Source organism: Lactuca sativa, chromosome 1 (genome assembly GCF_002870075.4).
Source record: "Lactuca sativa cultivar Salinas chromosome 1, Lsat_Salinas_v11, whole genome shotgun sequence".
Taxonomy (NCBI): domain Eukaryota; kingdom Viridiplantae; phylum Streptophyta; class Magnoliopsida; order Asterales; family Asteraceae; genus Lactuca; species Lactuca sativa.
This window is the reverse complement of record NC_056623.2, coordinates 7,584,788-7,597,489: the sequence shown is the minus strand read 5'-3', so window position 1 is coordinate 7,597,489 and position 12,702 is coordinate 7,584,788. Positions and strand designations below refer to the sequence as shown.

Sequence of the window (12,702 nt, the reverse complement as noted above, 5' to 3'; positions counted from 1 at the left end):
ATTTAATAACATATTAATCCAATTATTACATATTTCAAGCTTTTAATTAAAACATAAATGAAACTTTATTGAAAAATAAACTTGCTGTTGATTGCTAGTATATATAATGTTTTTATAAGTTTAAATGATTAATGATTAATATTATATATAATAGAATTAGTTGTGGAACTCATGTATTACATCAGTTAATTAAAAAAAAGTTAAATATAAAGATCAAAATATGTAAGAACTTTGAATTTATAGGAAAATAAGAAAAATAATAAATTATTACTAATCGACGTGTTTTTTATCTTTTAAATTTAAACAGATAATTTAAATAAATAAAAGAAAATAATGGGATTTAATTTTGAAAATTTTGAAATTAAAAAGTAAGTTCATTAATAAAATCGATATCCATTTATTATTATATTTATTGCAATTATTACATTAAAATATTATATGAAATTTAGAAAAATAGAAAAAACTCATAAATGACTCGTGGAAAAAAATAATTCAAAATAACCAAAAAGTGACATTTGACAAATTGAATGACAATATGACAAGTGATTAAAAAAAAAAAAAAAAAAAAAAAAAAAAAAAAAAAACCCCTCATTTGTTAGAGAAGATTGTGGAGGTGTCACTATGGACCATTTTTAAATGAAGGTTGTTATTGTTTTAGTGTCCGAGATACATGCAAAATTAATATAACATAATTGAAAGATAGTAATATTGCAATGATATAGATGACCTAACATTTTATTTAACATTCACAATTTTATTAATAACCAAAAGTAGTAGGAAAAAAAGCCACCATCCAACCATGCCACATGTAAACATAGAATTTGATATATTATATTCTTTATGCTTAATAAATATTTATTAAATAATAAATTTATATAAAAATTATAAAATAAATATATAAAGAAGAAAAAAAAAATCAATTTTCCAAGGTTTTTTCCACAAAATAGAGAAAATCAAAAAAATGGCTTTAATAGCCATAATTTTTGCAGGTCCCCGTCTCCAAAGATATTAATATTAATGTGTTCCCCTATTTTTCTCATTCATGTGAATGTGTTCCAACCCTTTTCCCACTCTCGACAACGATTTGATTCTCCAAAACCCTAGATGGTTAGGGTTCAGGTGTGGATTTTCCAAATCCGATTTCCATGTAGGAAATTTGTAATCTGTTGAATTTTGTTTAATGATTCTCTTCCTAGATGATTCTGCATTCATTCATTCTATTTCCTCTTATTTTGAGTTTTGGTGAAGATTTTGGGGTTTTCCAAACCCTAGCTTTCTCTAATCTAAGTTTAAGGATCATTTAGTGTTTAGTTGATTCTTATGTTTGTGATGCTCTCAAATATAACTAATCAATGGATGGTTAAATTTCATTTCCAATGATGTCTCGTAATGGATTGAAGCTGCAAATTTAAACTAACAAGAGATGAAGCATGGATTGAAACGCGCAAATTTAAATTAACAAGGGATGAAGTGTGCAACTATTAACCAAACAAGAAACGGTCCTAGTTAACATTTGAAAATAGGAACTAAATGTGTTTTTTGACATATACACGAAGGACGATTGGTGTAACTTACCCAAAAAGAAATAAGTAAAGATATTAATGTATTTTTATCTTTATTAGGGATGAAAATCACAACAAAAAGAAACTATAGGGATGATCTGAATACAAAAGAAAAGATATGGATCAAACATAAATAGTCTTTATACTTTAAAGTAAATTTATATAAATAGTTTTTTTATACTTTTATGATTAATTCACTTCCAGTCTAATTTTTTTTAACCATGCAGTTCTTTTTTGTAAAATAGATTGTCTAACCATAAAAAATGACTATACTATCATTGGTTTTTTTCACTAAACATAATTAAATAATTATTAAATGTGGTCCCTATTGTCCAAAAAAATTAAAAATATTCCTGTCTTTTTCATTCTTTATTTACATATCTTTTGAGATTATTTATTTAACAAAATTACTTTTATTTCTTCCTTCAAAATTAATTTTATTTGGAAAATAAAATTAAAAATGTTTAAATAAAATAAAATTATATCTTTGTTTTTATCTCATTTTAAATACAAATACATAAAACAAAGCAAGGGAGATCCAATAGTTGACTAATTCATACAAAAGCTATAAACTTTTAAGTAAATTACATAAATGGTATTCATATTTGCATAATTATTTCACTTCAAGCCCACTTTTTTTTAACTATGACAACCACAAGTTCTATTTTGTAAAATAAATCGTCTCTAACCTTATAAAATGACTAAACGGTACTTAGCTTCTTTAACTAAATTTAAATAAATAATTATTAAATGTTGTCCCTACTACCACCCCACCCCATCCAATCCAAGTGGTACAAGTAAGATATTTGTATAAGAGATAATAAGGCCCAAAACAAGTAATCTAAGAACTTTGCAATGTCCTCTACTCAAAATTACAAGTAAGGTGGTCAAGCAATGTTATAGAAACTTAAACAAAATACTATATCACAAGTAACTAGTCTAAGTTTTCCTTTCCAAAGTACGAGGTATTCAAATATAAAAATAACAGTTCGACTACACACAAATCCCCTTTATCTAAATGTAACATAAAAATTATTTTTACCCAAAGACTTTGCTATATGCTCACTTGTTAGAAAACTGAGTCTTTGCTCCTTTGTAACTTACTGTTACATTTCTCTTCTCCCTGCGCTCAAAATCAAATATAGCTTAGCAGATGGTATTTTATAAAAAGCAATATACTATATTACTATTACTACTATTGAATTGTTTATTATATAGCATCTTACTTTTTTTCTTTTACAAAATTTTTTAAAAATCAACCTATATGTAGCTATGCCATCCAGATATATAGATCATTCAAAGTATATGTCCAAACAAAAGAATAATAATAATAATAGCAGAAATCACGTACCTGTATCTTGTTGCTTCATTTCATCACCCGAGTTATCACTGGAACCAAAATCTACTTCTTTATCTTCAAAAAACTTACGTGCAATGTCAAAATTTGGGCCTCCAAAATTCTCACTAGGACTGGGAGATTGTGTTGTACCTTGCATAATGTCAACCATTACAATCATAAGAAAGAATGTTTCCATAAGTCTTTTATAATCAAAGTCATTTTATTTACTAAAGACATAAAAAAAGGGTGTGTATATATATATATACCTTCACCAGTAAAAAAGGACCTATCTTTTAAGCCAGAAGCATCATGGTGACTTGTTCCTGCTACTTCACTCGGCAGGTTATGTTGTTTAATTTCATCCACTTGGTCGTTACTCGAATGCTCACCATGATAATAATCTACTTCATCATCATCAAAATACTTATGAGCAAAATCTTGAAAGTTCATATCACTTTTTTTATCCTCATCGTGACCTTGGTCCTGTGTTGCAGCAGTGCCTTGCTTTTCATCTATTAAAAAGTTGCAAGAAAGAATTGAGTCAAGTATTTCAAAAATCAAATTGAACAAAAGAGATCATACCTTCATGAAATGTAATTGTAGTCTGGTGACTGTGTTGTACATAACTGACTTGAGTTGTGGAAGGCGTTGCAAACAAAGTTCTCAAAGATAAATCAGGATTTTGTGTCGCATTCCCTTTAAAACAATATCACAAGAAAGAATGAATGAGCCAAAAGTCTCTTAAAACCAAACTAATTGATCAAAAAGTGAAGAACCTGCACTACCTTCATCGAGAAGGGTAAATCTTTGAGTTGTGGCTGGTGTTTTAGGAAACACTTTATGAGACGAGTCTGGATTTTCAGTTGCATTGTGTTCCATGTCATCTATAAAATGATGACAAGAAATTAGGAACCCGAAGTTTTTTAAAATCAAGCTAAAAGGTGAGGAACTTGCACTACCTTCAATGGGAAGCTCAAATCTGACTGTACTCTGCTCATGCTCTTTTACATGGCTGACTCGGGTTGTGGATTGTGTTGCAAACAACGTTCTCAGAGACAAATCTTGATTTTGTGTTGTTGCAGATGACAATTTCAGAGAAGAACCTTGACTTTGTGTTGCATTGCCTTTTGTGTCATCTATAGAACAGGATCAAAAGAAAAGAATAAGCCAAAAGTTTCTTTAATGCAATTTACTCGATCAGCAGGTGAACAAAATGCACTACCTTCAGAAGGAAGGGTAAATTTTAAAGTACTCTGCTGATAGTTTTCTACATGACTGGCCCAAGTTGTGGCTGGTGTTGCAAATGTTTTCACAGACAAATCTGGATTTTGTGGTGCATTGCCTTCCATGTCATCTATATATAAAAAGAAAGAAATGAGTCAAAAAAAAATTCTAAAATCAAACAAAATAGGAATTTAACTTTGACTACCTTCAATGGGAAGGGCATATTCGACTGTTTTCTCCTGAAGATCATCAGGAAAGGAAAATTTAATTGTATTCTCATGAAGATGTTTGCCATGACTGATTTGAGTTGTAGCAGGTGTATTCATTGACACTTTGAGAGATGAACCTGGACCTTGTGTTGTATTGGTGTATTCATTGACACTCTGTTGATTGTCTTCAACATGACTGACTCGAGTTATGGCAGGTGTTGCAAAAAAGGCTTTCAGAGACAGGTCTGAATTTTGTGTTGCATTACTTTCTGTGTCATCTATAAAACAGCAACATAAAAAAGAATCATAAATATTCAAATTATCTGATCAAATAGGTGAAGAACTTGCATTACCTTCATCTGGAAGACTTTCCTGATGTTCTTCTACATGACTGACTCGGGTTGTGGCAGGTGTTTTAAGAAACGCATTCAGAGACAATGCTGGATTTGGTGTTGCATTCTCATCTGTAAAATGATATCATAATAAAAAAATAAAGAGTCAACATTCTGTAGAATTCAAATAATCAAATCAAAAAAACGAAGTTCTCCCACTACCTTTATCAGCCACAGCAAGACTGACAGAATTTTCCTGAGGGTCATTCACACGACTGATTCCAGTAGTGGCTGGTGTTGCAAATAACGTTTTCAGAGAAGAATAATCTACAAATTATATCAAAAGAAAGAATGAGCCAAAGGGTTTTTAAAACTCTAATTATTTTATCAAATAAATAAAGTGCTCATCCCACCTTGTACATTACTGATTTGAGTTGTGGCTGGTGTTTTAAATAAAGCTCTCAGAGTCGAATCTGGATTTTGTGTTGCATTGTGCTCTGTGTCATCTATAAAATGATATCATGATTAAAAAACAAGTCAACAACAGTCTGTTAAATTCAAATTATTCAATCAAAAAAATGAAAAACTCCCACTACCTTTATCAGGCAAGGCAACACTGACAGAATTTTCCTGAGGGTCATTCACACGATTGATTCGAGTGGTAGCAGGTGTTGCAAATAACGTTTTCAAAGAGGAAACATCTGTAAATGATATCAAAAGAAAGAATGAGTCAAAAGGGTTTTTTAAATTCCAATTATTTGATCAATAGATGAAGTACCTTGTACATGACTGATTTTAGTTGTAGCTGGTGTTTTAAATAATGCTTTTAGAGACGAATCAGGATTTTGATTTGCATTATGCTCCGTGTCATCTATAAATGGATATCATAAGAAAGTGGGACTCCAAAGTCTTTAAAAGTAAAACTATCTGGTGAAGAACTTGCACTACCTTCAATGGGAACAGCAAATCTGACTGTATTCTCCTCAGGTTCTTTTTCATAATTGACACGAGTTGTGGTTGGAGTTGTAAGCGATGCTTTCAGAGATGAACATGGAATGTTTGTTGCATTATTTTCTGTGTCATCTACTAAATGATATCATATAAAACGAATTCAGTGTCAAGAATCTTTTGGCATAAAATTATTTAATCAATAGTTGAAGAACTTGGCACTGCACTACCTTCCTCAGTGAGGTCAAATCTAACTGTACTCTGCTGACGGTTTTCTCGCAATGTGGCTGGTGTTGTAAATAAAGATTTCAGAGAAAGATCTGGATATGGTGTTGCTTTGCCTTCTATGCCATCTATAAAATTGTCAAAGAAAAGAATGAGTCAAAAATCTTTAAACTTCAAAATTGGATCAATAGATGAATTTGCACCACCTTCAGCAGGAAGGGCAGATCTGACCACACTTTGCTGACACTCTTCTGCATGACTGACTTGAGTTGTGACTGGTGTTTTTAATAACTCTTTTAGGGACGAATCTACACTTGCACAAAATACAGCAATCAGCTTTCTTTTCTGAAGATTTTGAAAAATAGGCACATAACAATCTTGGCTGACAGTTTAGTAACTGAACTAACCGGACCAGTTGAAAAACCCAACAGTTGCACCTCCAATTGCAGGAGTAGAAGCTTCGTCTATGGCAGAAGTTTGGAATTCTGGAACTTGGTCATCTGTGGATCAACAAGCATAAAGTGATCATAAAGAAACAAATTAATATTTTATACAAATATCTGATATCACAACAAGAGTAAAATCACAAGAATCCACCTTTCATGCTTTGACCTGCTACATCATCACTTTGGTTTGTTGAAGCTGGTTTCTGAAAGTCATCTGTTCCATGACTATAATTCCCCAAATCTTCTGCAAAAGTTTTTACTTCATTTGCTAAGAAAACATTGAAGGATTCTAAATCTATCATAATTGAAAAACAATATAAACAAACTACCTTGCTCGTTTCTTTCTTCTTCCTTAGAGGAAGTTACTGGATACGATACCATATCATCAACAGGAGCTGACAAAAAAAAAAAAAAAATGTTAACCGAGTCAATGATAGCATAAAGAACAAAAGGTTGACAAACCATCAACGTGTGAAAGGTCTTACATTCTTCTTCTGTAATCGGACTTTTATAAGATCCAATATCTCCAGGAAGTTGATTTGTGGCCAACCCATCAATAGTAGCTGCAAAAAGAATAATCAAAAATGAAATCAATAAAGGACTAAAATCATGTAAAGAACACATGAAATGTTTTATGGTCGCACATTCTTCTTTTGTATACACAGCTGGCAAGCTTTCTTCAATGGCTGGGTTCTCTTGAGCTGAAAAATCTTCCCTCAACTTGTGACCATCCATCTGTTTTTCTTCATCAACTAATGTGGGGTTTTCTGGTGCCTCTTTGCTTGTTGACGCATCAACAGTATCACATGTAATTTCATCAACAGCAAGACTCAAGGATGGCTCTGGTTTTTGGTCAGGAGACTTGGTTAAGTCTTCGAGCAACTCGGGCACATCTTCATTATGAGATGGCCTTGGTCCTTGGTCAGACGAACTGGTAAAAACTTCATGCAGAATGGGCTCTTTTTCATTCAGAGCAGGCTCTGGTTCATCTTTCCCAATTCCCTGGTCTTCCATGCCAAAACTATAATGACTTGTTAGTTGTTCCTGTTCAGATTGTTCAGATTCTCCATCCTGGTCATTTGTGTTTGATTCATGTTTCCTGACATTGTCAACACCTTCATCTTCATCATCAGATTGGCCCAAAATAGGGATCCCTTGAACATCATTACCAGCAGATGACACTATATCAGATTCCAACTCCTTTGCAGGCTCATTGTGTGCAATTACACTTTCTGTAACAGTTGCAGTTGCAGTTGTAGGCTCGTATTCAGCTTCGACCACATCAAACTCCTTTTCAGGCTCACTGTGTGTGGTCAAACTTTCTGGAACAGTAGCTTTTTCATCTTTAGGATCATTTTCATCCATGCCAAGACCCTGAAGCTTATCCTCACCCAATGTTGATTCCTGAATAGAATCTCTGTTAGGTTCAAGAACATCTCCTTCCACTACAAGATCCATCTCCTGGGCATCAACTATATTTTCAACATCTTCATGTTTCTGATTGCTAGCCTTCTCACCTTCTTCATTATCAGGGTCATCCTCATCTTTTTTAGCACAAGCTTGATCATCTGCAATAAACTGATTCACACCTTCGACCATTGATGGCTCTGCCAAAGCTTCAACCTCTTTTGAATTGCATGCAAGTTAATAAAATAAAATTATATTCAAATCACTCACATTACAGACTAATAAAACAAAGACAACGGTATTTGTTTACCATTAAAGTCAGACTCTTCTAGGGAAATATTATCACTCTCTTGTACTTCAACAGTCTTCACAGCAGAAACAGATGGTTCTTCAACCCTCGCATCATTTTCCAGCCCCTCTGATGTGGATTCTGATATTGTCAATTCCGTTTCTTTTTCAGAAACTTCTGGAACCACAGAGTTTTCTGAATTTACTGCTACCTGAACTTCAGCTTCCACAACTATCTCTGAACTGACATGAACTTCCTGATTCTGATTAAATACATGAGATCCATCTGAAAGTACATCAATGGTTGGCAACTCCAAAGATTCTAAAGCTGATAAATTGCTTGTTCTGTCTACTATATGAGCATGAGTTTCGTTAGAAACTTCAGTTGGAACTGCTATAGAATCCTCTGGACTAGGCTCAGCTACTGCATCTTCAGGTGAGGCATTAAGAGCATCATCAAAAGTTAGACTCTGATGAGCCGACTCACTTGGCTGCTCCTTTTCATCAACCTTGATTCCACTGCGTGTAAATCGACCTGGAGTGTTATGCGAGGAGAAACGAGCTACTCCAGTATTTTGCTCTATAATGGCTGACTGACTTGGCTCCTTTCTATCACTTCTTATTACACCACGTGTAAACCGCCTACCAGATTCAACAATAGCGGGAGTTTGCTCCGTCTCCATAACTTTATCATCTAATCCAAGATTCGCCATCTTTAAAATTGGTGTCTCCATTGAAATGGATTTTTCAACATGGTCCTCTGAATCGCTTTGTTTTATTTCACTCAATTTTGCCTTCTTTTTAGACCTATTACCTTCGCTCATTGCAACTTTTTTAGATGCAGGTGTCTTTTCAACACTCTCTTGCTCTTTTTTTGCAACAGATTCTTTACGTGTAGACGCAGGCTCAGGCTTAACAATCTGATCTTCAACAATAGGGTCTCCACTTCGTTTCCTAGAATTTTTACTCTCATAACCACTAGCAACTGCTTTCATTCCTTTTTCAGAAGCATCTTTTGATTGCTTTTTTGCAACAGTCTTACGAATAGGAGATTCACGCTTCTCGGTTTCTTTTACTATTTCTTTCTTTCCAACAGGAGGTTTCTTGTTTCCTTTCCCCTGAGCTTTTTGCACAACAGATTTTCGCCTGGTGTCCTTTTTAGGAATGTTCACAGGTTCTTTAAGAGGAAGAACCACTTCAGTTACTTTAGGCTGCATGACAGATTTTCTTCGATTTACATTCCTTCTACCTGCAGGCTCTGATGGTTCCTCAAGCTGTTGAACCTCAGCTTTGCTTCCAGAAGATTTCTTTGCAAGAGGAGCTTTGGACCTTGTAACTTTCTTTTCATTAATAGATTCCACTTTGCTTACATCTTGATCCACAACTGTGGGCGCTTCAACTGTTGCCTTGTTTCGCCTTGACTGCCTTGTGCCCTTATCAGCATTATTTTGAGTTTCAGGAACTTCAGCAATTCTCTCTTCACTTATTTTCTTTGATCTCCCACGCCCCAATTTCTCACCTTTATCTTCATTGCCTGTGTTATGGCTCAGATCAACAACAATGGTGTCCCTTCTAGTTCTTTTCTTCTCTACTGGAGGATTAGCAGCCTCACTATCATCCCTTCTAGTTCTTTTCTTCTCTACTGGAGGATTAGCAGCCTCACTATCATCCCTTCTAGTTCTTTTCTTTTCAGCTGGAGGATTAGCAACCACACTATCAGTGTTTAAAGTTTGTCCTCTAGACCTTGTAGCTCTAACTGGAACATCCTTAACCTCCTTAGAGAGCTCAACTTCTGCCTCATCTTTTTCTGTTTGTCTACCATGTTTTTTCTTAAATTGAGGACTCAATTCAGGTTCCTTAATGTCTTCTGTCACAGTTTGTGCCTTTGACCGTGTAACTCTAGCACGAACAACAACGGTTTCTTTAACTGGTTCACTTTCCTTTTCAACATCTTTAGCTTCTTTTTTGCTTGGCTTACTTTTTTCAGGTTGAGCATTGCCTTTTCCCACTGTGTTCGCCTTTGATCTGGTGACTTTGCCAAGATTGCCTTCAGTTTCTTTAACTTCCTCACTTTCCTTTTGTACATCTTTTACAGCCCTTCTACCTTGCTTCCTTCCATCAGCTGATACGACATCAACCTTTTCCAATATATGAGCCCTAGACCTAGTAACCTTAACAGGAATTTGTACATCATCATCAGTGGCATTATTAACATCATCAACAGCAGGTTCATCGACCTTCTTCGCCACAGATCTAGTTCTACCTTTGATCCCAGTAACCACAGGCTCTATAGCCTTCTGTTTTTTGCCAGATCGTTCATACTCAACTTCTTGACTAAACCTAACTTTCTTTGCTTGCCTTCTTGACACTGCAGATTCACTCTCATCTATGGCTTCAACTGAACTCTTTATACAAGCACGTTGTCGTGTTCCGGGTTTCTGTTTTTCCTGCTTTACCTGAATACAATATTGTTGAGTGAAATATCAGAAAGAGTAACTATTAACATGTAACAATGACAATTTGGTACACAGTAACATAAGCTTGAATATACACATATAAACAGCAATCCCAAGGTTGAAGCCTGTGAGATTCCAACTTGGATCAACTCCAATTTGGAAAGTTTCATACCAAATGATCACCACTAGGCCACCTAGATGGCAACTATTATTACCTACATCCATTTAATAATATGACACCTTTATTTTCTATGTTTAATTACTCTCCTGAGCAAACTTAGCAAAATACTCTTTCTGAGCTAGGACCATACTAAATGATAAGTATTGTGATAATGTGAAAACGATGTTGGAACATCAGACAAAAATAATCAAAAGTTTTGACAAGAATACTCCAATCAAACCTTATATATATATATATATATATATATATATATATATATATATATATATATATATATATAAATATATATATATATATAAATATATCCCTTTAATTTATGTTCCATAATCTTTATCACATTCTCACAATACTTATCATTCTCATATAATTGTAGCCCTACTCTTTCCTCAAAGTGCCAACTACATGCTATAAACTTCTATTATTAGCATTTATTTTAGAAATAGCAATGTTTGGAGAAATGATGGAATACTCACCTTCCCAATCGTCATAAAGCCAAGGAATTTGTAGTGTAAAAAAATAAACATCTTTTAGAATTGATCTCAAAGTTCAACGTAGTTATTAACCTCTACTTTGAAGATTAATTTAGTGAATAAACCAAATTGAAGAGCCAATATTTTAGGGCACAAATTCAAGTTTAAATCTCGTTACGTAAACCGTGTGAACACCCACCAAAACATGAAAAAAGATAGCACAAGGAAATGAAAATTTACATTGAGAAGCTGAGAAAGCTTATCAATCAACACGGAGTTGGCAGAATTCGCAGGAATTTTGTGTTCCTTGCATAGCGCTTGAAGTTCCATCCTTTTCATATTATGAAAATCCATCTCTGTAAAAAAAAATAATAATAACTAAGTCGGTATCCAACAAAAACAAGTTCAAGTGCAAAAAACAAAACAATTAACCACAAAAATGCATCAAATCAAACCAAAAACACAAAAAAGCGACTTATTGCGGTAAACGAATCTATATAACAAACAACAAATAGTACCTGAGTTGGAGATTGAGTATTGTTTCAATTAATTAACTCTAAACCCGGAAGACGCATAGATTTAGACGATAGAAAAAAATAGATCTGTAAATTGAAATTTTGAAAAAACTAAATTTAGGGTTCCCGCTCTTGAGAAAGGAAAGGGGGGAGAATTTATTTTCAGATGTGTTAGTAGTGATTGTTGTATGCGTTCATCGGTTTTTTAACCAGAGAGGAGCGCGTGGGGTATTTCTACCGTCATGGTAACGGACACGCGCTGTTTGTTGACCGGGCTGTAAGCTTTTTCTATTTTCAAACGGTGTTATCCATTTTGGCTCAAGTAATTGAGTGTTGATTACGGCAAATTAAAAATAGATGGAAGTATGGAACGTATTTCTACAAGTCGAAATCAAATCATAAAATAGATTATGACAAATATAAAAAAATATATATATCCTTTTTTTAAATAAAAGAAATTAAAATAATAATAATAATAATACATTACTCTTATTTTTTTCTAAATCATTACTACAAACAGATTTTTTTTTTTTTTTTTTAAATTACTGATAAAATCATTAACATGTTTTTATAAACATAAATGGATAAACATTATTGAAATGGCATGTATCTCTCAAATATAATATATGGTCACAATACATGTATCTGGTAAATATATAGTCACAACTCACAATGACATGTATATAGTAAATATATGGTCCCTAAACTATAATTTGTATATTAGTTAGGTTTTTTTTCACTAACTAATCGAAATTTTTCTTATCATGACTTTTTACGAGCTTCTTGCACAAGTGCTTCTTCCACAATAGTTGTAAACCAAAGATGTTGGGAAGTTTTCAATAATTAATCGAATTTTTTTCAAATCCTTCAAGAAACTATTAGGATCACAAATCAAACAACATTTTAGGAAGTTTTTTTAGGTTTTTTTGTTGTATTAATAATTTTTTTATTAATTGTAAAGTTTATTGCGCTATTGTTATTTAAGTTTTTATAAATGTGTCTCGTCCGGTAAAAAATAGGGCATTATTTTATCATTTTGCCCAGGACATTGAAAATAATAGACCGATCCTGACCAAAATCATTATATATATATATATATA

The 12,702-nt window shown here is 33.2% G+C and overlaps 1 protein-coding gene across 4 annotated transcripts; it reads right to left on the bottom strand.

Moving 5' to 3' along the window:
- Positions 1-2,399: 2,399 nt before the first annotated feature.
- LOC111906495 (uncharacterized) lies at positions 2,400-11,811 on the bottom strand. Of its 4 annotated transcripts, none has more exons than XM_052768414.1 (24): positions 11,606-11,811; positions 11,328-11,443; positions 8,003-10,436; positions 6,930-7,910; positions 6,771-6,848; positions 6,615-6,680; positions 6,437-6,529; positions 6,247-6,339; positions 6,046-6,147; positions 5,845-5,967; positions 5,615-5,749; positions 5,445-5,537; positions 5,263-5,367; positions 5,080-5,172; positions 4,889-4,993; positions 4,688-4,798; positions 4,331-4,612; positions 4,124-4,255; positions 3,861-4,037; positions 3,678-3,785; positions 3,484-3,597; positions 3,168-3,413; positions 2,914-3,051; positions 2,400-2,685 (listed from the first exon to the last, which is right to left on the bottom strand). In XM_052768414.1, the coding sequence occupies exons 2-24, from the start codon at positions 11,439-11,441 to the stop codon at positions 2,669-2,671; spliced, it is 5,940 nt and encodes a 1,979-aa protein (XP_052624374.1). In that variant the 5' UTR covers positions 11,442-11,443; positions 11,606-11,811; the 3' UTR covers positions 2,400-2,668. The 4 variants fall into 4 exon arrangements, with proteins under 4 accessions (XP_052624374.1, XP_052624377.1, XP_052624369.1 ...); XM_052768417.1 differs by having other exon boundaries at positions 5,615-5,752; positions 6,437-6,526; XM_052768409.1 differs by having other exon boundaries at positions 5,615-5,752; positions 11,606-11,810.
- Between the last annotated feature and the right edge of the window lie 891 nt (positions 11,812-12,702).